Source organism: Perognathus longimembris, chromosome 1 (genome assembly GCF_023159225.1).
Source record: "Perognathus longimembris pacificus isolate PPM17 chromosome 1, ASM2315922v1, whole genome shotgun sequence".
Lineage (NCBI taxonomy): Eukaryota > Metazoa > Chordata > Mammalia > Rodentia > Heteromyidae > Perognathus > Perognathus longimembris.
Genome location: NC_063161.1, coordinates 53,406,339 through 53,433,510, shown reverse-complemented (window position 1 = coordinate 53,433,510; position 27,172 = coordinate 53,406,339). Strand labels below are relative to the sequence as shown.

Sequence of the window (27,172 nt, the reverse complement as noted above, 5' to 3'; positions counted from 1 at the left end):
AATGTCTCAATTAACATCTTAATAAATTAATATTTATGTGCATATAAGTATATACTATTAAAAAGTACTTAAGTTGTACAATAAAGAAGAGAGATCAGACATTTACCTTTGGTGGTGAAGATGAAAGTGATGTTCAAAGCCACAAAAAGGCTGCAGGGTTTGTAGACTCAACATTTTGGAAGCCTAAAGAAAATGTGGATATGAAGGTGTATTGCCCATGACACTGAAAATGGATGGCTGTGATTCAGTTCCAGCAAATTGTTCTTCCATGCAGGAATGTGGGTCCAGTGCTGCAAATCTTCTGAGTCTTTAATCAAGTAATTATGAAAATAAACTTGTCTTTATTGAATTGCGAGGGAATCAAATCCAGGATCTTGTACAAGGTAGGCAAGTGCTCTACAACTGAGCTACACCTCCAGTCCAAAAATATGAATTCTTAAATAGGAACTTTTTTATTACAAAAAGTATAAGGGAAAATTATTCCTGATTAGGAACAGGGGTAAAAAAAAAATCTGCAACCTACACGTGAGCAGGCAAGCAGTTAGTGATAAGTGGACTAATGCTCTAAGTTCCACTCTAGTACTAATCTCATACTATTTGGTATAAATATCTTAAACTGAAATGCTTGGCATTTCCTGGGAGATTAAACAATAGAAATATGAGCCACTCCTAGACTGAGTCAGGACCTAGAAATGGTACTTGCACTGTTAGTGGGAAAAGTGGTAAGAAAAGACATTGTGGAATTATGATAACATTAGAAATATTATTGCCTTTGTTATCTCATGCTATTAATAAGTCAAATGTTATTAGTCTTTTCTTTGGGCAGAGTTACATTATAGCATAAAAAACAAATCATTGGTTCAAGTATGGCTTCTGGATCTTTTACTACATAGTAATCCAGTTGACAAATACCATCATATTTCTTTTTAATAGCTAGAAAAAAATTCAAGAATAGAGACCACAATGACAATAATAGTTATAAAGTAAACTTGAGGTCCTAGGTTAAATATGATCATCAAATTAAAGACATGTTTTCTTTAGAAATGATGTACTACTCTTAGTAGACATCTTGGTGTAATCTTGGTCCATGACAGTGAAATAAACTTAACTAGCAGAATAAAGTACCACTTTAAAAGATAGTTTGAGGGGCTGGGAATATGGCCTAGTGGAAAGAGTGCTTGCCTTGTATACATGAACCCCTGGGTTCAATTCCCCAGCACCACATATACAGAAAATGGCCAAAAGTGGCTCTATAGCTCAAGTGACAGAGTGCTAGCCTTGAGCAAAAAGAAGCCAGGGACAGTGCTCGGACCCTGAGTCCAAGCTCCAGGACTGGCCAAAAAAAAAAAGATAGTTTGACAAGTTTGTGGTTAAAAAAAAAGGGAGGAAAGGATTATTCCCTTTTCTTTCTTATTTTTGATCCTGACAAAAAATATCTAATTTGCCTAAATAATTCTTAAAAAAATCTATCTGTTTTGGATAGCTTTAAATTTCTATTTTAACTGATATGTTCAGGTTTACATATATACACATATATACTTTACAAATCCCAGAAGTCAAGAAGCCTATAGGAATGAGTGGCCATCAAAGGCCAATCATCCAGTTCTGGCCATTGACTGTGTAAGGTAGGTGGGTCTCTGACCTACACTTAGAGCTGTCAGCTTTTACCCCTGTTCCCATAAGGAAATTGTCTTTGTTCAAAACACTTGAACAAAACTCACCTCTGAACTATCAGAGATAGGTTAATAGACACTTGGCACAAAAGGGATTAGGGAAAGTGTTCATGGATGGTCTCTCAGGCTGTTTGTCATCTAGACACAAGTAAGTCAGCATCCATGGTATTCAGAAGGTAGAGTTCAGGCCGAGCTGTCAATCCCAGATGGTACTAAGGACAAAAAGATAAAAGATAGATGATTTTCAAATAGTTAGATATTGAAATGGACACTTAAATATCTATAAACATATTAATGTAGGCCTTTATTTCAGTGCTGCTCTATTTTTATCTCAGAAAAGAAATGGCTTAAACATAGAACACAGGATTCTAATGTTGAAAGTAATAAAAGCTGACATAAATAAGGATGGAGCTAGTGCCAAAAGCTGCCAGTAAAATCAGCACTGTGACTATCCTCTAGGACACTGTATCAGGATGGGACTTAAGGTCAGAATGTGACCAAACACACAGAAGGTATCAGTATTTTAGCAATGCATGTATTGGAAATTAGCTTTCAAATGGCTTAAATCCAGAGCCCTCATTTTAGCCCTATTACTCGTCAGCACCTGAACAGAGAAAAATACTTCTATTAAAAACAATGAAAAGATAGCTGAGCCCAGTGGCATACCTACCTATAACCCTAGCTACTTGGGAGGCTGAGAATGCAAGGATTGTAATTCAAGGCCCGCCTGGGTAGAAAAGTTCACAAGACCCCTTCTTAACTCATAGTGCAATACTGTGTGTGTGTGTGATCCTAAACGACACAGGAGGTTGAGATTATGAAGATCACATTTCCAAGATAGTCTCAGTAGAAAAGTCCCTTAGACTGCAGCTCAAAGGAGGGATGCTCTATGGAGGCACAAGTCTGTCATTCTAGCAACTATGGGAAACCTAAAATAGGTGGATCATGATCAAGGCACATATCAAGGCAGGAAGTGAGACCTTATCATAAAGGTAACCAGTAAAAAAACAAGGCTGGAGGTATGGCTCAGCTGTGAAGTGCCTGTATAACAAATGCAGACACCAAGTTCCAACCCCCAAAAAGAAAATGTAATGTGCTAAGAGAGGAACAATCTACAGATCCCAAAATTTGCCAATGGAACCAGAATTGCCTCAGCTGTCTTTAATGTATAGTTCAAGATCCAATGTCTAGAGAAGTGAATCCAGATATTCTGCGGAGTTACAACTTTCTATTCTTGTCCATCCCTTGAATACAACTTTGGACAATTACTGACCCTTTTATAACCTAGGGCTTTAGTAATATTCTTGCCTTTTGAGAACACAATTTATAAGACAGAAAGCAGACTATAAATCTGTAAGAAGTACCCTATTGGGATGTTACCAATAGAGTTGGGTTTAAGACACAACTCTATCCCTTCCTATGACCTTGATGCCTTTGGATCCTTATGCTACTAGTATAGTCTCTTGTTATTCTTCAATAAATATATTTTAATACTTTACACGTGACCCTGTATAACCTCTCAGGAAAGTTGTGATGATGTGTGACGATAACATAAAACAGATGGTGCTCAGGACCAAACCATTCCTAAAAGTGGGCAAGGAAGATGCTGGGGTTACACTGGCTTTAATTAAGACAAGGAAACCGTTCTTCAGACCAACTTGCTTCTTTACCTTAGGATCTTACAGTCATGGGCTCCAGTGACTAAGAGCCATTGTCAGGCTCACTGGTAATTCACTAAAACCTTTTCTTTCTTTTTTTTTTTTTTGGCCAGTCGTGGGCCTTGGACTCAGGGCCTGAGCACTGTCCCTGGCTTCTTTTTGCTCATGGCTAGCACTTTGTCACTTGAGCCACAGCGCCACTTCTGGCCATTTTCCATATATGTGGTGCTGAGGAATTGAACCCAGGGCTTCATGTATTCGAGGCGAACACTCTTGCCACTAGGCCATATCCCCAGCCCCACTAAAACCTTTTCTGAGACCTCTCAGTGGATCACAATAGCTCAACAGTTATGTATATATGATCATAAGGATAAGCAAACTCTATTGTTGACGTTATATTTAAAGTTCTAGGTGAATTTCCTTTGGCACATGCCACGTGGCTACTGTATATGATTTTGGTACACTGGGTATTGCATATATGCTTACCTGATCTAGGGAAGGGAAAGAAAAACGAAGGTGTAAGATATCACAAGAAATGTACTCACTGCCCTATTATGTAACTGTACCCTTTTGCACAACACCTTGTCAATAAAATTTAATTAATAAAAAAAAACCTTTTTTGTGTGAGTAAAGGTATTGGACTTCCTCATTACAGAGTAAGCAAAGCCTGTATTGCTAGTTCTGTGACACTATGTGTCATAGGCAATTGAGTAGGTGGAACTCTTTGGAGAAGGGTGTCATGTTGTTTTAGGATATTGAAGTGTGGCTAAGTGGCACAGAAAGGGGCTAAAATATTTTGGGGAGCTGAGAGTTCATACAAGTCAGTATACCTATACTAGCTCTTAGCCACTGCCAGGTAGTACCATCATGGATGGGCATCATAAACGGTGTCCATTTTCATTTGCTTTTTTTTTTTTTTTTTGCCAGTTCTAGAGCTTGAACTCAGGGCCTGAGCACTGACCCTGGCTTCTTTTTGCTCAAGACTAGCACTCTACCTCTTGAGCCACAGCGTCACTTCTGGCCTTTTCTATGTGGCACTGAGGAATTGAACCCAGGGCTTCATGTATACGAGGCAAGCACTATACGGCTAGGCCATATTCCCAGCCCACGGTGTCCATTTCTACCTTCCAAAAGCACAAACCAAAGTCTGTGGGCAACTACTCAGCTCAAACATTTTCTAGGGTTGGAGCTTGGCTGCAGTGGTAGAGAATCAACCTAGCAAAGTTAAAGCACTGAGTTCCAACCACAGTGCTTCCAAAGATAATACAATTTAAAAGGCAAATTCTAGCTGGGCATCAGTGGCTCATGCCTGTAATCCTAGCTCCTCAGGAGGCTGAGATCTGAGGATCACAGTTCAAAGCTAGGCTAGGCAGGAAAATCTGTGAGGCTCTTGTCTCCAACTAACCACCAGAGAAGTGAAGTGGCACTGTAGCTCAAAATGGCAGAGCACTAGCCTTGAGTGAAAAAAGCTCAGAGACAGCACTCAGGCTCTGAGTTCAAACCCCACAACTGACAAAAATAAATAAATAAAAATAAAAAGCAAATTCTAGCACTATTCAGAGCATTTTTTTTTTTTTTTGCTTCTTCTTGTTGCTGATTGAGATAGGAGTTTTTCTATTGAGACCAGGCTGGTGTGAAACTTGCAACCCTCCTACCCTTAATGCCAGGATTACTTGCATATAACATCATGCCTGGCCTAAATGGTATTATGTTTTGTTGTTTTTCGGTGCTGCTAAGAAAACATGCTTGGTAACCTTATCCATGTTGAAGGGTATACTATATATTATACGGGCTAGTTTGTAAATGAGTATGAGTATGTAGGCTCTGATATTGAGCTACTCATGTTCAACTGACAACCCATTTATTATCAATGTGACAAAGGCAGTTACTTTTGATACTTCAGTTGCCTCAAGGATATAGATTCTGAGCCTCTTGTTATAAGGCTCAAGTGCTCAGACCAGGACTATCACATAGAAATGACCTTTCTGTTCTTTCATTTATAAGCTACAGTGCTGGGAAAGGCAAACCAACACAGAGTCTAACCAGTGAAAAAGGAAAAAGCATCCAAAGGACAGAATTAGAGGAATTGTTTTAAGTACAGATCTTCAGGTTGCTTTGCATCCTAGTCCAGTTCTAAAATTTAAAGAAAATTAAGAAGAGCTAAATGAAGAAAATCAATTTAAAGAATCTCTATGGGATTACAGTGTTTTGCTCCTAAGACAATCAGATAAAGCGTACAGCAGAAAGGTAAAACCAAGTTCTAATGTCGCTCTCAAGATAAAATTAAGGGCTGACTTAGGTTTAAGTACAGTGTTCTACCTGTCATTAATAATGGTGACAATATATCCAGTTATATCATACATATCTGCCAAATGCTCACTTGTTTATAAGCTAAGAAATTTTGATTCTTTGAATATTCTTTTTGACAGCAAATACAGAATACACAAGCCTGACTGGTGAAATGAGATTTCACATAGACAGTTATATAAGATGAATGTCTATTCAGCTTCAGTAAAGAAAGGCAGTATAAAGTTTCAAGTTGAACCATGGTTATGATGTGACATTCAGCTATAACAACATTACCTGTGAGGAAACAGAAATTAATGTCTTAGTGTTTGAAACTAATCCAAGCCTAATGAGGACTAAACCTATTCCTCTGAGTGATGTCTAAACTTGGCTCTCGTTCTCTTCAAAGGACCGAAACATTAACAGTGTGAGCTTAGTGTGCATCTTTAGTTGGTAAGTGACATTTTGGCATCTACTTATCAAAGCTGTTGCGACCCTATTGCTAAATATTTTCAAGGTCAAAAAAATAACCAGGAAACCAAACTGGAAAAAGAGAAAACTTTTAATTACAAATTGAATGTACATTTTAGATGTTCACTACAAGCCCCACTGTGAGCATTCCTGACGCCCCTAGCAGGACCTCATACGAGCCAGTTGAGGCTCCTCCCCAACCCTGTTAATTCCCAGGACACTGTAGCAGAACAATTATCCCATGTCACATTTAAGGAGAATAAGAACCAATTTACAAGAAGTACAATTGTAAATTCTTGAACATTTCACACAAACATACTGCCAAAATGTAACATGTGCCGAGTGCATAGACTGGGGGACTTTAAAAGGCTTTTTTCTTTTAAAATCATTTTTTAAAATATTTCTTTGAGATGAAGTGTTGCTCTGTGTCTCGGCTGGCCTGGAACTCAGGATCATCTTGCTCGGCTTCCTGAGTGCCAGGATCACAGGCATACACTACCATGCCAGAGGAAGACTTAAAATTTTACACGCTGTACAGAGAACCGTTGGGATCCACTTTCTCTCTGTAAGCCCCAAAGGGAATAAAGGAATGTTTCTGACATGGTAAGATACTCATAGAATTATAAAATGCCACTTAACTGGGAAGATATAATTGTTTAAGAATTCTAGGGTTGGGCTATAGCTCAGTGGTAGAGCGCTTGCCTAGCATTCATTAGGCTTGATGCATGGTTCGATCTCTGTGATGACAAAGGAAGAAAATAAGCAGCTTTTTGACTGGGCTTCTACATGTTTCTAAATGTGTGGACCCACCCATACAAGGGCAAAGACAGAATCTCTACAAGGAATTAGTGTATTGTGTATGTTGGGTCAAGTTGACATTTACCTACTGGTACCTACAGACAAAAGCTTACAACATCAGGCCCCTTAGGAGGGCTTCAGGACCTTTAGGAGGGGCTTGGGGAACAAGAGGGAAGAGTGGAATACCAGCTATGAGGAGGAACATAGAGCAATTGGGATTGTGTGTAGTACTGAGAGGCTGAGTAAATATACAGGGAGTGAAACAATAATTTACCCTGAATGCCTTTGAAAAGACAGTCCATCCAGGCTGTGCTTAGCCTGTATAAAAACCCAGTCACAATGCCTCTGGGACCAGACAAGCAGAGAACACCAATAACACAGTGCTTTGGAGGGAAAGCTCCAAAGATGAGAAGTCCTTCAAGTCATTCCCATTCTCACCAAGATGATGGCCAGGAAGGATTTTTGCTCATTTGTGTCCACCTGACAGCTGTGAACCACTTGAGAGAATCTGTTTCAAACTAAGTAAAAATGTCAGAAGTGGCTGAAGCTCCCAGAGCTGAAGACATTCTTTCCACTACTCCAGAGCTCCACCTTCTGGCATTAGACTTTCCTTTTTAGGGACCAGCTGGAGAGTCCCACCTAGCTGAGAGGGGGCTTTAACCACAGTGCCACATGCTGATTTGTGAAAGGAAGGAGAGGGTAAGAGAAAAAGCAGGAGAGTGAGAGCAAGGAGAGCATACTTCCTAAGTCTTAAGTCTACAGCCTTTGAGATCGTCTTGGGTACCATGAAGAAAAACACTGAGAGATAGATTCAGGAATAACATAGATGATTCTTCTTGCACTTTTGAGACCTTTCTCTCCACCTCCAAGGTCTCCCAAGAACATCAGTTCATAAATGCTATCACCTTTTGCTTTCACCACCCTCTTGGATAGAAAGGGGAAACATGTTCAAAACATGTTCAAAAATAAATATCATCAGGAACTCTCTCTGTTAACATGATTATTACTAATCTAGGATTGCAATCTCTGAGGAATACTTTTAGGAGGTAGATGATTAGTAACTATTCCCTATAGGTGGAGAAAGTGGAAATAGATTTTAAAAATCTTGAGCCCAACAGATTCTCTGTCTTTCTGTTAGTGGTACAGAGAATTGAAGTCAAGGCCTTGTACTTGACAGATAAGCATTCTACTACATGAGCTACACTGTAGTCTTTTTGCTTTTTTGATTTGTGTTTAGACAGAACTTTGGGCTTTTGCTCCAGGCCAGACTCAGTACATGATCCCACTATATCTGCTTCCCAAGAAGCTGGGATTGCAAGCATGAACCACCATGCCAGTTTTTTGGTTTTTTGGGTTTTTTTTTTTGTCAGTTGTGGAGCTTGAATTCTAGTACTCTATCACTTAAGCCACAGTGTTTGTCAGTTGTGGAGCTTGAATTCTAGTACTCTATCACTTAAGCCACAGTGCCACTTCCACTTTTTGAGTGGTTAATTGGAGATAAAGTCTCACATGGACTTTTCTGCCTGGGCTGGCTTTGAACAGCAATCCTCAGATCTCAACCTCCTGAGTAGCTAGGATTAAGGTGTGAACTCCTGGTGCTCAGCGCAAGTTGTTTTTGTTGAGATGAGAGTCTTACTAATTTTTGCGCTGGTTGGCCTTAAACAGCAATCCTCCTGTCTCTGCTTCACAAGTAGCTGGGAATGCAAGTGTACACCACCACATCTGGCCCCAGGATTCATGTCTCTTAATTTTCTATTTCATATGGAAGAAACGATGCCAAGATTTTTGTGCTTGTTTTTTTTTTTTGAGATGAGAGTTTCACTAACTTTTGCCCTGTTGGGCCTTAAAAAACACTGCTTCTGTCTCTCAAGTAGCTAGAATTACAGGTATTCACCATCACATCTGGCCCCAGAGTTTATGTCTCTTAATTTTCTATTCCATATGAAAGGAACCACTCAAATTGGTTTTTTTTAATAATTAAAATAAATGACAGTGTCCATAAAAGTGTTTCTCAGGCTTTTAAAATGCATTATCTTTTTGACAAACAAAACTTTTATATTTGCCATGACAATGTCTGTAGTATGTATTATGAAAAATGTATTGCACGTTCCAATTTCTTTAAAAATACATTCTAAGAATTATCCACAGAAAATTCTTTCTCAAAAGGATAAACAAGCTGGCCTTGGGCTTAAGAAATTAGTGTTTGAATAATAGCAGCAGCAGCAAATGTCAGCTTTTCAAAATTGTACCTAATCCAGTTCCGAAGCTAGGAGATCAGGAAGAAAAGAACTTCATTCAAACACACATCAAACAAAGTCTTTCCCCACTAGTAGTTGAGTCCTAACTGAAGGGTGTGCAACAGCACATACTTGTGGCTTTGTTCACACAGTAAACCATAGAAACACACTGGCTCTGATGGCTCCGTGCGGAGGACAGACAGACCAATCCAGTGTTTACTTAGCACAGCCACCGTTGGTGTCTTCGGTCAGCAGGGCTTTAGAGATGCTTACCGTGCGCCCACAGTCCAGGAAGGACATGCCCAGTGCAATCAAACACAGCCAACCCTGGAAGATAAACATGGTCATCACTCAATCAGGCGTTGGGAAGGGCCCTCTCACCCACCAACATGGCTCCTCCAGCACTGCTCACATGCACACTGCTGCCTGCCTTAAGTTGTCCACCTGCTTCCACTGCCAAGGACTGCCCAATCAAGCTCCCATCCCTACCCTCAATACTTCTTCCTCAACAAAGACTTTGCATGCTATTTTCAACACTGAATTATCTCTACCATTTTGTGTTTGTGACTTGTTTCTTTTATCCAACAGAGAATTTCCTGCTGACCCATTTTCTTGCATCCCCTTTCTCCCTACTCCCCATCTTAAGGAATGGGGAAATGACCAATAGACATGGCAGAATCTCTTAAGCTACTAAATGGCAGTAACCTACTCTAGAATCAGCCCTCATCTCTAAAAATGGGACATCAATAACCTCTCTAGTCTCGGGGTCACAGAGGACAACCCAGCACCTTCAGAAATAACTATCATGAAAGGATTCCTTTAACTTCTAAACCAATTTTAAGAACAATTGCTATGTAGGATACCTATGGTATCCATAGGTATACAGTCCCAAGATCACTGCTCAAAAAGAACTACAAACGCTCAGGATTCATAGAATTCTGTAATGTAGTATCTTGGTTCACTTTTTCCATACTGCCATCCATTTTCTGCTAAAGCCATGTCACTTTTCAACAAATCTAAAATTTTCACGTTGTCACTTAAGTAAAGCCCCTTATATGTCCTTTTTGGATTGGGAGAATTACCCTAACTTTTACCTTGTTTTATTGGTGGTATTTGTTTTTAGGAGTGGTATATTTTCACAAAATTAAGGGCAGGGAAACACTCAGTGGATCACACAATGGATTTAAATACAGCTGATAATAATGTGTGTGTGACAGAACTTTTCTACATCATCTGAGCTGTATAATATGTTGCTGGTAATTTAAAAATTTATATTTGACATTTCTTCTTCTTCTTCTTATTTTTGTGTTTGCCAGTCCTGGGGCTTGAACTCAGGGCCTGAGCACTATCCCCTGGCTTCTTTTGCTCATGGCTAGCATTCTACCACTTGAGCCACAGTGCTGCTTCTGGCCTTTTTTGTGTATATGGTGCTGAGGAATTGAGGGCTTCATGCATGCTAGGCAAACACTCTACCGCTAAGCCACATTCCCAGCCTGACATTTCTTAATTAATTATTTATTTATTCATTTATTGGTCAGTCATGGGGCTTGAACTCTGGGCCTTGGTGCTGTCTCTGAGCTCTTTAGCTCAAGGCTAGCACTCTACCATTTGAGTCACAGTGCCACTTCTGGTTTCCTGGTGGTTAATGGAGATAAGAGTGTCATGGACTTTCTTGCCTGGGCTGGCTCTGAAACATGATCCCCACATCTCAGCCTCTTGAGTAGCTAGGATTATAGGCATGAGCCACCGGTGCCTGGCTAGATTTGAAATTTCTTTAATTAAAACATATTTTTTGACAGCACTTGGTCAAAACCATGGATAATAAATCTGTGAATGTGGTGGGCTTATAAACTTGGTTTCCTAGGAGCTGGGGTTAGTATCATCTTCACATACCTAACATTGGGAAGGAAAACAGAAAGAATATACCAATCCAGGACATACTTTTTCAGTATTCATTAGGATGGTTTTCCCAATCATCTACCTAACCTGTGGCAGACACTGGCAAGGGGACTAAGTGCTCTAGACATCAAGAGCAGGTTCTACTCTCTACCTTTAACATCTATTTGCAGCAGAAATGGCATAAAGTCTCCTGATCCTTATCACAACCCTTGTGTTTCTCAGAGAAATATGTATAATACAGGAAAGGGGATTTGTTGTCACCATAGCTATTTTGTGTCTGTACCACTCCTGGGGCTTGAATTCAGGACCTAGATGCTATCCCTGACCTTTTTTGCTTAGGGCTAATGCTCTACCATTTGAGACACAGATCCACGTCTGGTTTTTTAGTGGTTAGTTGAAGATAAGAGCCTCACAGACTTTCCTGCCTGGGCTGGCTTTGAATCACAATCCTCAGATCTCAGCCTCCTCAGTAGCTATGATTATAGGCATCCTAAGCATAAAAAGTCACTGGAGCCCATCTTGGCTTTTTAAAAAATCAATACTAGCAATGTTCAAGAACATCTGGAGTTTCATCTCAAAATCAGTTTATAAGTACAATATGTCTTGAACAATGTTACCCCCTCCACCAATGTCCCCCATAACTAAGTTTTATAAGCAGGATTTATTTTCTTTTTCTTTCTTTCTTCTCTCTCTCTAATTTATTTTGCCAGTCATGGGGATTGAACTCAGGGTCTGGGCACCGTCCCAGAGCTTTTTACTCAAGGCTAGTATTATAAACACTTTGGTCCACAGTGCCACTTCCGGTTTTCTGGTGGTTAAGAGATAAGAGTCTCATGGACTTTCCTGACCAAGCTGGCTTTGAACCACAATTCTTATATCTCAGCCTCCTGAGGAGCTAGGATTACAGGCATGAGCCACTAGCACCCGCCTTCTTTTTTTAATTTTTTGTCCAAGACTGGGACTCAAACTTGGTACCTGATGCTTATTTTTGCTGATTGGCTGACAATACCATCTGAGCCACATCTGCAATTTCATAAGTAGATTTATTTTATTTTATTTATTTATTTATTTATTTATTTATTTATTTATTTATTTGCCAGTCCTGGCCTTGGACTCAGGGCCTGAGCATTGTCCCTGGCTTCTTTTTGCTCAAGGCTAGCACTCTTCCACTTGAGCCATAGTGCCACTTCTGGCCATTTTCTACATATGTGGTACTGGAGAATTGAACCCAGGGCTTCATGTATACGAGGCAAGCACTCTTGCTACTAGGCCACATCTCCAGCCCCCATAAGTAGAATTTTTAAAAACCAAGATTATTTATTTGTAAAACCAAGATATTTTAATGACTACAGAATAATTCATTGAGGGCTGGGAATATGGCCTTGTGGTAAAGTGCTCGCCCCTGGGTTTGATTCCTCAGCACCACATATATAGAAAAAGCCAGAAGTGGTATTGTGGCTCAAGAGTGCTAGCCTGGAGCAAAAAGAAGCCAGGGACAGTGCTCAGGCCCTGAGATTAAGCCCCAGGACTGGCAAAAAGAAGAAGAAGAAGAAGAAGAAGAAGAAGAAGAAGAAGAAGAAGAAGAAGAAGAAGAAGAAGAAGAAGAAGAAGAAGAAGAAGAAGGAGGGGAGGAAGAATTATTCAACAAGAGTATTTACTTTATATAACTATAAGTGGTAAAGCTGGCTCACACTTGAGCCCACCTGTGTCCCACTTGAAAGCTCTCGATCACAATGTACATACCTTTTCCATCTCCATCTTGTACCAACCACTCTCCACTATCAGTCTTACTACCTTTTTTTGTTGTTGTTTCTCAGACCTACTTTTCTCCTTGTCAGGAATTAAAGATAGAAACAGACAAACATGATATAAGAAACCACAGTAAGTTTGATGATTAGACATACAAACAGATGCCTTGAAAATGCCATACAAATTGCCTCAATAGCCAGGAGGTAGATTGCTATGTGATCTGTTGGATAGAATGTCAGTTTGCCTAACCTGACCATCCCAGATACTTGTGCCCCTGCTCCCTCCAGACTGAACTTACCAAGTAGAATACAAAACTCAGATATGCCACGCTGACCACTGCAGCCACCACATACAACACCACATGCCCTAGGTCCTGGACATAAACCACTACAAAGTACATGTTGATGGAACATACGATAAGGACCAAGATCCCGCCAGCAATTCTCCAGCCTCTGTAAAAGATCAGCACATAAGATAGTGAAACAGTCCAACCTGGCCACGGACAGAAAATTGCATCTTATGGGGTTATTTTGTTTTTGTTTTTGTTTTTTTTTGGCCAGTCCTGGGCCTTGGACTCAGGGCCTGAGCACTGTCCCTGGCTTCTTCCCACTCAAGGCTAGCACTCTGCCACTTGAGCCACAGCACCGCTTCTGGCCGTTTTCTGTATATGTGGTGCTGGGGAATCGAACCTAGGGCCTCGTGTATCCGAGGCAGGCACTCTTGCCACTAGGCTATATCCCCAGCCCATGGGGTTATTTTGATAAGGATTAGAGGCATTGCAAAAAAGAGATCCCAAATTACGCAATAACAGAAAGAAATGGGAAATAATAGTAAATAAATATATTAAATAGAGGGGGGAGGAGGTTATGAGGGACAAGGTAACAAACAGTACAAGAAATGTATCCAATGCCTAACGTATGAAACTGTAACCTCTCTGTACATCAGTTTTATAATAAAAAATTTAAAAAAATATATTAAATAAATCTTAATATTTATCCTAACATTTGATCCCCTAAAAAGTAACAAACTTTAGAGGCCACTGAAATTTGACGAGTAATGCAAAAATCACATACCTTCAGATGCCTTTCATATTAAGATCATTTAACACAGAATTCACACTTCAGTGGCTGAAGCTGGAGTAAAATTTAACACTAAAAACTGCATGGAAAATTTGTTTTTCCTTTTACTAGATTCATATTCTCCATTCTCTATATCAAAGAGGATGTTGCTAGCAATCATTTCTCAAGCATGTGACTAATTTCTGATTGGTGTGTTAGATAAAAATACCCTATTTCCACATAGAAGCCTCCCTTTGGAGAACCAAGATGACTATACTCACATTCCATTAGAGAAGTCACTCATTACTGGCCGCAAGCTTGTGAATGTGAGGATGGGTATGAGAGCAAAGGGAAGCTGGAAAAAAAAAATCAGACATGGATTCTGGAGTTCCTGGGACAATCCCAAAGAAAAACCACAGCTAACACAAGGAAATCGTAATTATTCCTGTTGTCCCCACATACTCAAACTTTATGCTGAAATCTATTGAGCCGTCAAGCTATCTGTAACCTAGGATAAATGGTGATACTAAGTGTGTATCTGTCCTTACACAAAGACAAAATATTGAATCTGAATTGTCTTCTCAGCTTCCCCAGAATTCAGCATACTATCTTCTTTCATTATTATCTTTAAATACATATGTCAAGGCATTTCAATTTAACTTGTCCATTTATGTGTACAATGCATCTTTTGTGTGTGTGTGTCCCCTAGGGCTTGAACTCAGAGACTGGTGGCTGTCCCTGAGCTTTCTGTGCTCAAGGCTAGCACTCTGCCACTTAAGCCACAGCTTCACCTCCAGTTTTTTGTTTTTGTTTTTTTAATTGGAGACAAGAGTTATTTACACAGGCTTTCCTGTCAGGGTGGCTTTAAACCTCAATCCTCAGATCTCAGCCTCCTGAGTGGCTAGGAGTATAGGCATTAGCTACTAGTGCCTGGGTTGTACAATTGATCTTGATCAGTGTCACCTCTTCCATTCTTCTCCTGCTCTTCCATCTATCCCACCTATCTTTTAAAGTTTCCTACTTCCATTTTCCTGTATATACATTAAAAATTTTGACTGTATTTACTCACTATCCCTTTCTATGTTCTTCTGCCTCCCTCCCCTTTAGCATAAGTCTTAAAGTCATTTAATGTTTGCTGGATTAATGAATTGTAATACAGTATTATTTAGGCCTTATAATTCCAATTCAACAAGCTAAAACACTATTCATTTAAGTCTTGTAAATCGTAGGGATTGCACTCATTTGCTGCCTCTTCCTTTCAGTGTCCCACCAGTAGTCAGTACAAGACTTGATGCTTGAGGGCAGGATTAAAAGTCTGGCTACATGTGATGTGAGCGTTCCGGCTTCTTGTTCACCTGTAAGCTCTGCAGAACATTCAGGAAGTCATTCATCCCAGTTAGGTGCTCTACATCTTGGAAGATAGCAACAAGCAGAGTGGGGATGATGGCAATAGAGCGGGTCAGAATCACTCGGGCAAAACGTGACCACTTTAGGTTCAAGAACCCCTGAAAAAAAAACAGAATCAGGATATCGGTCAGAATGGAAAAAAGAGAACTGGAGATGATCAAGAGAGACCTTAGAACAAGACAATGATGCCTACTCTCCCCACTTCTGTTCAACATAGTGCTGGAATCCCTAGCCATAGCAATAAGGCAAGAGGAGGACATCAAAGGGATCCACATCGGCAAGGAAGAAATCAAACTATCCTTTTCGCAGACAACATGATCTTATATCTGAAGGACCCAAAAAACTCAGTCCCCAAACTCCTACACCTAATAAACCATTTTGGAAAAGTAGCAGGATACACAATCAATCCACAAAAGTCCGCAGCTTTTCTGTACACCAGCAATGTACAAGCAGAAAAGAAAATTATGGAAACAATTCCATTTACAGTAGCCAAAAAAAAAATAAAGTACCTAGGGGATCAACCTAACCAAGGATGTGACGGACCTATTTAATGAGAACTATAAAAATCTAATAAGGGAAATCAAAGAAGACACAAGGAGATGGAAAGACCTCCCATGCTCATGGGTAGGCAGAATCAATATAGTGAAAATGGCCATATTGCCCAAATTGTTATACAAATTCAATGCAATCCCTATCAAAATCCCAGTTACATTCTTCACTGAAATAGAGAAAGCAATCCATAAATTCATATGGAACAGCAAAAGACCTAGAATAGTCAAAGCAATTCTAGGCAAAAAAAGCAGTGCAGGGGCTGGGAATATGGCCTAGTGGCAAGAGTGCTTGCCTCGTATACATGAGGCCCTGGGTTCGATTCCTCAGCACCACATATACAGAAAATGGCCAGAAGAGGCGCTGTGGCTCAAGTGGCAGAGTGCTAGCCTTGAGCAAAAAAGAAGCCAGGGACAGTGCTCAGGTCCTGAGTTCACGGCCTAGGACTGGCCAAAAAACAAACAAAACAAAACAAAACAAGCAGTGCAGGAGGTATCACAATACCAGACTTCAAGCTCTACTATAGAGCCATCATAACAAAAACAGCCTGGTATTGGTATAAAAACAGACCGGAAGACCAATGGATTAGAATTGAAGATCCAGAAATAAAACCGCACTCTTACAGTCAGCTGATATTCGACAAAGGAGCTAAAGACATACAATGGAATAAACACAGCCTCTTCAACTATTGGTGCTGGGAGAACTGGGCAGCCATATGCAGAAAACTCAAAGTAGACCCAAGCCTATCACCATGCACCAAGATCAACTCAAAATGGATCAAGGACCTCAATATCAGACCTGAATCCTTGAAACTACTGAAGGATAGAGTAGGAAAGACGCTAGAACTTATAGGCACAGGAAGGAACTTCCTGAATAGTCCCAGGGGCACAACAAATAGGGGAGAGACTCGACAAATGGGACTACTACAAATTAAAAAGTTTCTGCACAGCTAAGGACATAGCCACCAAAATAGAAAGACAGCCAACCATATGGGAAAGGATCTTTACCAGCACAGCAACAGACAAAGGCCTAATATCTGTCATCTACAGAGAACTCAAAAAACTAAGCCCCTCCAAGCCCAGTAAACCAATTAGGAAATGGGCAAAGGAGCTAAAGAGAGACTTCACAAGAGAAGAAATAAAAATGGCAAAGAAACATGAGGAAATGTTCAACATCCCTGGTAGTAAAGGAAATGCAAATAAAAACAACCCTGAGACACCACCTCACTCCAGTTAGAATGGCCTATACTCTGAACTCAGGCAACAACAAATGCTGGAGGGGGTGTGGGGAAAGAGGAACCCTACTCCATTGTTGGTGGGAGTGCAAATTAGTACAACCACTTTGGAGAACAGTATGGAGGTTTCTCAAAAAGCTCAATATAGACCTACCCTATGACCCAGCCATTCCACTTCTAGGCATCTATCCTGAACAGCAGGTCCCAAGATATCAAAAAGACATTTGTACTTCCATGTTTATCACTGCACAATTCACAATAGCCAAAATATAGAATCAACCCAGATGCCCCTCCACAGATGAATGGATCCAAAAAATATGGTACCTATACACAATGGAATACTACATAGCGATTAGGAATGGTGAAATATTGTTATTCGCAGGGAAATGGTCAGAACTTGAACAAATAATGTTGAGCGAGACAAGCCTAGAACACAGAAAACAAAGGGGCATGATCTCCCTGATATATGACTGTTAAGATGGGGTGACGGGGGCTGGGGATATGGCCTAGTGGCAAGAGAGCTTGCCTTGTATACATGAGGCCCTGGGTTTGATTCCCCAGCACCACATATACAGAAAACGGCCAGGAGTGGAGCTGTGTCTCAAGTGGCAGAGTGCTAGCCTTGAGCAAAAGGAAGCCAGGGACAGTGCTCAGGCCCTGAGTCCAAGGCCCAGGATTGGCCAAAAAAAAAAAACAAAACAAGATGGGGTGACGGGGAGACAGTAGAGACCAGGTCTGTGAAACCAAAAACCTCTTGTCAAATGGTATTTCCCACAGGTTTGGGTCAGTGACTCTACATTATGTAACTAAAACCAAACAACTACTCAACATATAAAGGTCAAAAATTGACCTGTCAGTGGATCACAATAGCTCAAAAGCTATGTATGTATGTTCATATAAGACTATTGTCGACATACTGTCTATTGTAGACATTGCATTTAAAGACCTAGGTGAATTTTCTTTGGCGTAGGCCATGTGGCTACTGTATATGTTCTTGGTACATTGTGTATTGTATATATGTCTACCTGACCTAGGGAAGGGAAAGAAAAACACGGTGTAAGATAGCACAAGAAATGTACATACTGCCCTACTATGTAACTGTACCCCTTTTGTACAACACCTTGTCAAAAAAATTTTGTTTAGGGCTGGGAATATGGCCTAGTGGCAAGAGTGCTTGCTTCCTACACATGAAGCTCTCGGTTCGATTCCCCAGCACCACATATATGGAAAACGGCCAGAAGGGGTGCTGTGGCTCAGGTGGCAGAGTGCTAGCCTTGAGCGGGAAGAAGCCAGGGATGGTGCTCAGGCCCTGAGTCCAAGGCCCAGGACTGGCCAAAAAAAAAAAAAAAAAAAATTTGTTTAATAAATAAATAAATTAAAAAAAAGAGAGAGACCGTAGAAGCATGAGATAAAGAAATCCAAAGCCAATGGCTCAAGCCTATAATTCTAGCTACTTAGGATAGTGGAATGATCACAGTGGACAGCACAGGCAGAAAAGATGGTGGTGAGACCTTATCTTAACAATAACCAGCAATAAACAGCTGAAAGCATGGCTCAAGTGGAAGACCACCAGCCTAGAAAGCCTGAGGCTGAGTTCAAACCCCAGACTGCCAAAAAAAAAAAAAGAGTGAAAAGAAAAGAAACATTAAATGGCTCTGTCATCTCTCTATTCAACACTAGCACATACCTCCATGACAAACTGACCAGAATAGGTTCCTGTCATGGTGGAGCTCTGTCCTGCAGCTAGGATCCCTATGGCCCAGATGTACAGTGCGGCAGGTCCAAAGTAACATCCCAGCACAACGCCCTGGAAGAGGCAAAGGAAGATCATAAGCTATGTTAGTCATCTTCTTAGGCAACACTCATAACAGCTCATCCCTGTGGTATTCTTTCCTCTTCTTTGCTAGGTAGCACTCATACCAAGTCCTGTGCTAGGCACTGCTCCAAAGCTAGGCTCTGGTTTGGATTTGACTCTATAGGCTTTTATTCTCAACTTAGCTGAATGTTCCTTCATTTCTCAGTCTAGTACTCTCCTCTCCAAGCACATGAAGCATTCATCTCCATCTTACATACAGGAAAAAACAGAAGCCTATACCACATTCCCAGATCTTTCTGTACCCCTCCCCCCCAGTTGTGGAAAATGGTAAGGGTGTAAAGAACGGTCAAATATATTTGGGGAATGCAGTGCACTGTATGTTATACTCTTCTCCAAGAGTCATGATATAAGCAGAATAAAGGGACTAAGACACCCTGGTAAAGAACATTTATCACAATTAACAACCATATACTGTCACCAGGATTTTGGAAACTTTTCAACTGATACCATATGACAACCTGCCCTAGTCATATAACCCAAAATGCCTGTCTAGCAAGCTGACCTCTGAAATAAATAAAACTCTAAAGGAGACATGGTCAGATCTAAAACAAACTTACAAAAAGACCAGATAATAAGCGAAGATTAATTTAAGAGCAAAAATCACAACCTGAACATGCTTACCCCTTTGTAGATGTCCACGGCCAGAGTTGAGTTATCCTCAGGAAAAAGGCCAGAATGGGGACTGCTGTTGTTTCTACAGACACTAACCTAGAACCCAAAGAAGTTTAAGAGAAACTTTTGTTTTAGAGTCAAGAAGCAGATAAGAACTCTACTACAAATCATATCAAGGTCTTTTATAAGGAGTAGGCTGAAAGAAAGTCCTAGAGCAGGATATGATATGAATAGACACTGGTAGCATTGGTTTTTTGCAATCTTCCTCCACAATCTCTTAGATCCCCATTTTATCAAAATTATTTATTAAGTGAGTGTGCATAATAATACACAAATCTTGCTCATTTTAAACAATGACAGAAGCAGCCCAGAGAAGGCTTCAAACATGAGAGGACATGGAATAGGGAGAAGTCACTCAAAGGAGAGACAGGAGTCCTAGGAAACAAGTGGTGATAAAAACTAAAGAGGCAGTTGGAGGTATATAGCTCAGTGGTAGAGTATACCCAGCAGGCACAAAGCCCTAGGCTTGGCAATCAGCATGGGGGGGAGGCAGGCACAGTGGCTCATACCTGTAATCCTAGCTACTCAGGAGGCTGAGATCTGAGGATTAGGATAGCTTCAAACCTGGGTAGGAAAGTCTGTAAGACACTTATCTCCACATAACCACCAAAGAGGAAGAAACAGCTAGAAGTGAAGCTGTGGCTCCAGTGGTAGAGGACTAGCCTTGAGCAAAATAGCTCAGGGACAATTCCCAGGCCCTGAGTTCAAGCCCCAGGTCTGCGTGTGGTGCACGCATCCTCCCCCCCCCCAAAAAAAATACCAAAAAACAAACAACCAAACAAAAAAAAATGAAGGAAGGGAGGGAGGGAAGGGAAGGAAGGAACAAAGAAAGAAAGAAAACAAAAAGATTATATAGGCATCAGGAGTCCAAAGGACATAGATATGAGTAACAAATGCATGTTTCTGTACTTTTCACAAAGTGTGTTTTCTGTTTGCTAGTTTTTCCCAACCTGTCCTCAGCTCAAGCGGCAAGACTAGAAGAAAGGGACAAGCTGATGGTCAGGAAATGGACAGATGCGAAGGAGCCAAAGAGTTGTGAAGTCTTCCACATGACAGCAAGAGTCAATGGTGAGGCCAGGTTCCTTTCCAGGAAAGTACTGCGAAAGACAGAGCTAGACTGGGCCAGACTAGACTGGAATCTGACTAGTGCAGAGGTAGAATTGAGGCTATAGATATATTTTCTTTGGGCTTCTAGGCATTGTTGTAGCTTCCTGCCTCATCCAGTCTTCATTTTACCCTAACATTCACTGCCACCCATGACCCTTGTATACTCACCACCTGCTCATTAGTTTTCCCAAAAAATGCTTCAGCAAAGACGGAGACCACAAAGACGTTGATGATGAAGGAAACAAAGAGAGCAATGCAGGATTCAATGAAAAAATACTTATTTGCTTCTCGAACTTCCTGCTTATTGGCCCGGTTTACCTGTCTAGACTAGAAAGATAGCAGCAGTCAATTTTTCACCAAGTGCAGCAAATTCCCTTGTGAAACTTAAACTTTGGAGTCAGCTGGGAGATTAAGAGGGCAAACAACTGCCTACATGAAATACAAGATCCAACACTGACTTAAATCCAAGTCCATTAAGTGATTAAGAACTCTATATCCTTTGACAGCATTGCACATTCCCTAGATAGGGAAGAGTGACTAAGTGAACCCTCAAATATAGTGGCTGGAAGGACTACTGACCTGCAAAAACAGGCTGATTTCAGTCCTAATTATAAAATGTCTCTGAAATCACCCAGTAAGTGAATACATAAGACTTATGGGTAAAGCTTGGCTGGGTTCCTCTCCTCTTGACCCTCAGGTGACTCAGGCTTTGGAGACTGAAACACAAGAGGCTTGGTGCATTTTCAGGCCTTTTATGAAGAAAGGTAGCCACAGCTTCTTCTGGGGCTAGTAGCTTCTGGTCAACTTGGTGATAAGAACGTAATTCAAGAGTATGTGAAGTTTATAAATGTCCAGCACTGGAAATATTTTGTTCTTAAATCTTAAAGGCTTTAAAAGTTATAAGCTAAGTCTATGTCCCTTGTTGTTAAAGGGAATGATCCCATGAACTATACTGAAGAACACTAAGGTATCTTGCTTACCTTGACTAAAGCAGAATGCAGGTACATGTTGTGTGGCATGATCACAGCTCCTACAATGCCAACTGCCTGCTCAATCTGTGGTGTATGACAGCCAGAACAGGATGGCACAAACATGCCCTTGAGTACTTGGCTCTGGTTGGGTTTCACTGTAACATACTACACATCGACATCACTGATTAGCTTTCGACAAAAGATGAAAAAGATGAGTTAGGAAGTAATACAGAAATGGGGAATTCTGGCATCCTTTATTCCTTATAGTCCCTTCTCCTGCAACAATGATCTTTTTTTTTTTTTTCCGGCTGTCCTGGGGCTTGAACTCAGGGCCTGAGCACTGTCCCAGGCTTCCTTTTGCTCAAGGCTAGCACACTACCACTTGAGCCACAGTGTCACTTTTGGCTTTTTCTGTTTATGTGGTACTGAGGAATCAAACCCAGGGCTTCATGCATGATAGGCAAGCACACTACCACTAAGCCACATTCCCAGCCTAACAATGACCTATTTATTTGAAGAGTAGAAAATGACCAAAAATTTAAGCAACAGCTGGGTGCAGTGGCACATGCCTGTGGACCCAGGTACTTGAGAGGCTAAAGTAGGAGGATCATTTGGGCCTAGAACTCTGAGGTCAGCTTGCTCAACATAGGCTGTATTCTTTCAAGAAACAAAAAACTCCAGGATACACTTCAGTGGTAGAACACTCAACGTGCACAAAGCCCTGGGTTTGTTACCTAGCAACACCAAAAACAACCACAAAAGAATAAAAGACGTTCTGGGGCTGGGAATATGGCCCAGTGGTAGAGTACTTGCCTTGCATACATGAAGCACTGAGTTCAATTCCTCAGCAACACATATATAGAAAAAGACAAAAGTAGTGCTGTGGCTCAAGTTGGTATAGTACTGGCCTTGAGCAAAAAGAAGCCAGGGACTCAAAAAGAAGCTTAGGCCCTGAGTCCAAACCCCAGGACTGGCAAAAAAGAATAAAAGAAGTTCTTATGGTTAGAATATGAATTGTTCACTAAAGGCTCATGTGTTCAATACCTGGTCCCCAGATGGTAGTACTGTTTTTGGGAAGTGGTGAAAACACTGGGAGATAAAAGCTAGCTAGTGGAATGGGTAACTGGGGTGTCTTTGAAGGGCACATAAGACTCTGCCTCTTCCTGTCACTGTCTCTGCTTTCTGTCCAACATGAGGTGAGGAACTTCCTCTATATGCTCATGCTACCAATCCAATGAGTATAAGCAATCAGAGGCTAAACCTTTTCAAATAAAATCTTTCCTGACTTAAGTTCTATTAGTTATTTTGGTCACAGCTACACAAGAGTAACATAATAAGGGGTTCATTGTCAGAAGTTATAGAATTTGTGACTAGATAATCTAAATATTTAGTACCACATTAATTCTTTTTTTTTTTTTTTTGCCAGTCCTGGAGCTTGAACTCAGGGCCTGGGCACTGTCTTGAGCTTCTTTTGCTCAAGTCTAGCACAATCACTTGAGCCACAGTGCTACTTCCAGATTTTTCTGTTTATGTGGTGCTGAGGAATGGAACCCAGGGCTTCACGCATGCTAGGCAAGCACTCTACCACTAAGCCACATTCCTAGTCCACGTTAATTCTTTTATTTTTTGGCCAGTCCTGGGTCTTGGACTCAGGGCCTGAGCACTGTCCCTGGCTTCTTTTTGCTCAAGGCTGGCACTCTGCCACTTGAGCCACAGCGCCACTTCTGGCCATTTTCTGTATATGTGGTGCCGGGGAATTGAACCCAGGGCTTCATGAATACGAGGCAAGCACTCTTGCCACTAGGCCATATCCCCAGCCCTCCACGTTAATTCTTGAATATTCATATTTAGTATGCTACTAACCATGTATATTCATTTAAATATCACCTATCTTAGCTACTAGTGTACAGTGAGAAACTCATACATAAACATTTCTCGTTCATGTTCTTCCATGCTTTAGCATTTCTCTTGGAAACTTTGGGACAACTTGCAAGATCTACTCATAGTGTAGATAGTTTCCAATGTTTAGCCAAGCCAGTAAGCAGATATAAGTTTATAACAACTTGACATAGAAAGATGTTATTACTGCAAATGAAGACACTGGTTCCTGGGGGTGTCTGGGTTGGAACCCAAACTAGGAAATACTAATCAAAACACAATGGAAACCTTGTTTTAAGAGGCTAATGCATAGCCTGCCACACTTGCCTCATATCCAAATGTAAGAGCCATTATAGTGATGAGAAAGCCAAAAAATGCTTCAAGCTTCCGCAAGCCTAAGGAGGAAATGCAGCAGTGAGCTCATAGAAAGCAGACCACCCCAGCTGCCACATGAATAGAAAGGGCTCCTTTGATCCCCCATTCTCACTCTCCTTACCATATTTGTCCAAAAACAGAAATACGAAGGTATCTGCAATGGTGATAAGAACTCCACCCCATAGGGGAACCCTAGGTTAGAAATAAGAAATGGGAAATGAAGAAAGAAATACTCAAAACATTCTCTTCCCAATATAGAATACTTGGAGGAAAAAAGTTGGTGATAGGAAATCAAGTCTTGGATAATTGAGAATCATAGCTCTGACTTCAGTGCATGCATTGAATGTTTGATTTAGAGTCAACAATGTCAGACATTTAGGACACACAGCTGAAAATGCTGGGTCTTACTCTCAAGGTACTCACTACCCAGTGGGGATAAACTGACATACAAGTAAACAACTGCAATTCAAAATGCCACGTACTCTATAAAAAAGAATGTACCGCCATGGGGAGGAAACAGAGGAATGTATCACCGTAGGAGACTACATCTGCTGGGGGAGATAAAAGTGCTTCTAGAAAGGCTTTGTAAGTTGAATGTTGAAATTGAAAATTATCTGGGTTTTTATTTTTACCTTGGCTTTGAAATCCAACACAACACTGATGACATTGTACAGGAAAATCCCCTCACCTTCCAGCAGACAGGAGATTGATGGCAATGGCTGAGCCAATGACTTCTTGCATATCTGAACCAATGATAGCCAATTCTACCATCAGCCACAGGATGATTCGTGGGACCTACATAGCAAAGAGTAAAAAGATGGTGTTCTGATTCTTCATTTCTAAGAACTTCCTTCTTTGTTTAGAATCCACACTTTGGCAAAGACCCACAGAGACTTTTACAAGCCTCCAGACAATAGGGGAAATACTGAACTTGTGTTCCACATAGCTCATGACTGTACTATGGCTCCAGATAGAGAACCAAGTGTGCTTCCATGATATGGTTGGCAAATTTAGCCAGGGAGCCAGCTGATTTTATTCCTAGTACATCCCACTCAAGAAAGGAATAGAATTTCCATTCACAATTTTTTACTTAACCTCTTATCTAAAAACAATTTAAAAGGTTTTTGAATTATTATTCAAATGAATAAACTTATTGAATATTTATGCTAAACTTGAATTCTTATATATTCAAATAATTATTCAAGTATGTCAATATAGTAAAAAATCAGTCAAGAGAGAATAGAAATGATTGAAGAAGAAAGTATCTGCTGAAGTTACAAAACAAATATGAAAAGTCTGGGGTCATCTCTAATATAATAATAATAGCAGCAAATGAAAAAAGATTCAGGGCAAACTAGTTGGAAATGGGTATCATACAGCAAAGTAGAAAACTAATCTGGACAGTCCAGATGAAAAACAAATTTAGTCAATAATAGCTCACTGAATCTAGAAAAGGGACCTTCGGATATTAACTATCCAAAAATTTTCTTTTCACCAACAGTGCTTTAATAGGCATGAAGAATGAAATGCTAAACTGGTCTTGGCGGCTCATGCTATAGTCGTGAGTGCCAGCCATGAGGGAAAAAAATAAGCTGAAAGTGGGAGGTCCTATAAATTTAAGCATTAGTATGGACACCAAAGAGAGAGAGAGAGAGAGAGAGAGGAAGAGGAGGATCAGCAGCAGCAGAAGCAGCAACAACAGCTAAAAGAATTTCTAAAATATTATGGTTTATGAGAAGAAGGTAAGAATACTTTATTCTTGCTGGTGGTGGTGGGATAGGTCTATAATTCTATCACTAGGAACATGGAAGCATAAGGATCATGAATCCTAGGCCAGGCTGGGCTACATAGCAAATTATAGGCTAGGCTAAACTACAAATAAGACCATTTAGGGGCCCATCAGCTACAATGAACTAAGCAACTCAAGAGCAGTGATGTGAGAAAGGGAATGAGGGAGAAAGAGGGAATAGATGATACTAACAAAAGGAAAGAAATGTACATATCACCCGATCTGGAAGAAATGGTTTTATTGTTAACGTTCATAGTTCATAAGCTTTGTAGATTATAATGATGATTTTCACCATTGTGAAGGTTAAAATGTGTTCTGTGAGAGCTGAGATGTAGCTCAGTGGCAAAGTGCTTGCCTAGCAAGTGCAATGTCCTAGGTTCACTCTCCAGTAGCAAAAAGAAAAGACAAAAGACAAAAAACAAAAACAAACAAAAAAACCATGACTACTGTGAAAAAAAAAATTACTTGGGATCTTAAAAAAAAAAAAAAAAGACCCTTTAATAAGCAGGGCAGTGGTAGCATATACCTGTGATCTACGCAGGAGGCATAGGCAGAAGGATCATGGTCCCAAGACCCACCTTGGGCAAAACTCCAAGACCCTATCTGAAAGATAACTGAAGTGAAAGAGGATAAGAAAGCAGAAAGAATAAAATTACGTCATTTAAGGGAAATGTATGGATCTGGAAAGAAAATCATACTGTGTGAAGAAAGCAAGGCAAGAAAGATAAAGGACAATATTTTCTCTCATATGTGCATCTTTCTTTTCTTCCTTTCTTCCTCCTCCTCCTCCTCCTCTTCTTTTCTGCTTCCTTCTCCCCCTTTTCTTCTTTTTCCTCCTCCTCCTCTTCCTCTCCCTGTTCCTCCTCATTTCCTTTCATGTGTGCATCTTTCTTTTCTTCTTTTCTCCTCCTCCTCCATCTCCATATTTTCTCTCAAGTGTGCATCTTTCTTCTTTCCTCTGCCTCTTCCTTGTCCTCCTCTTGTTTTTTTTTTTTAAATGCCCATTCTAAGGCTTGATGAACTCAGGGTCTGGGTGCTGCCCCTGAACTTGTTTGCTTAAGGCTAGCATTGTACCATTTGAGGCACAGCTCCAGCTCCAGCTTTTTGCTGGTTAATTGGAGATAAGTCTCACAAACTTTCCTTCCCAATCTGGCTTCAAACCATAATCCACAGATCTTAGCATCCTAAGTAGCTAGAATCAGTCATGAATCACCGGTACCTGGCTCATATGTAGAGCCACATATAGTCTGTAGTAAAAGGAAAAAGCTTACCTTTTTCATAATGAGGAGAACGTAAAAAAGATCTATATATAAAAAGATAGGTCTCTCTGTCTCTCTCTCTTTCCATATATATATATATATATATATATATATATATATATATATATATATAAAATGAAAACTGATGTAATAACATGGCATAAAAGTGCTTGGTGGGGGGCTGGGAATATGGCCTAGTGGCAAGAGTGCTTGCCTCATATATACG

At 40.5% G+C, this 27,172-nt stretch overlaps 1 protein-coding gene across 6 annotated transcripts in view; it reads right to left on the bottom strand.

Annotated features, from left to right (window-relative positions):
* Window positions 1–1,472: 1,472 nt before the first annotated feature.
* The window catches only part of Slc11a2 (solute carrier family 11 member 2), a 45,618-nt gene continuing 19,918 nt past the window's right edge, over window positions 1,473–27,172 (bottom strand). For 5 of the 6 annotated variants that reach the window (XM_048364455.1, XM_048364470.1, XM_048364484.1 and 2 more), the window contains 12 exons: window positions 24,587–24,693; window positions 24,020–24,090; window positions 23,851–23,918; window positions 21,655–21,810; window positions 20,843–21,001; window positions 19,517–19,603; window positions 18,707–18,826; window positions 15,185–15,334; window positions 14,111–14,184; window positions 13,070–13,223; window positions 9,397–9,450; window positions 1,473–1,885 (listed from right to left, as the gene is read on the bottom strand). In XM_048364455.1, coding sequence (XP_048220412.1) covers window positions 1,808–1,885; window positions 9,397–9,450; window positions 13,070–13,223; window positions 14,111–14,184; window positions 15,185–15,334; window positions 18,707–18,826; window positions 19,517–19,603; window positions 20,843–21,001; window positions 21,655–21,810; window positions 23,851–23,918; window positions 24,020–24,090; window positions 24,587–24,693 — 1,278 coding nt within the window. In that variant the 3' untranslated portion in view covers window positions 1,473–1,807. Of the gene's footprint in view, window positions 1,886–8,891; window positions 9,451–13,069; window positions 13,224–14,110; window positions 14,185–15,184; window positions 15,335–18,706; window positions 18,827–19,516; window positions 19,604–20,842; window positions 21,002–21,654; window positions 21,811–23,850; window positions 23,919–24,019; window positions 24,091–24,586; window positions 24,694–27,172 lie in introns of those variants that run through there. The other variant, XM_048364462.1, reaches the window with a different exon arrangement.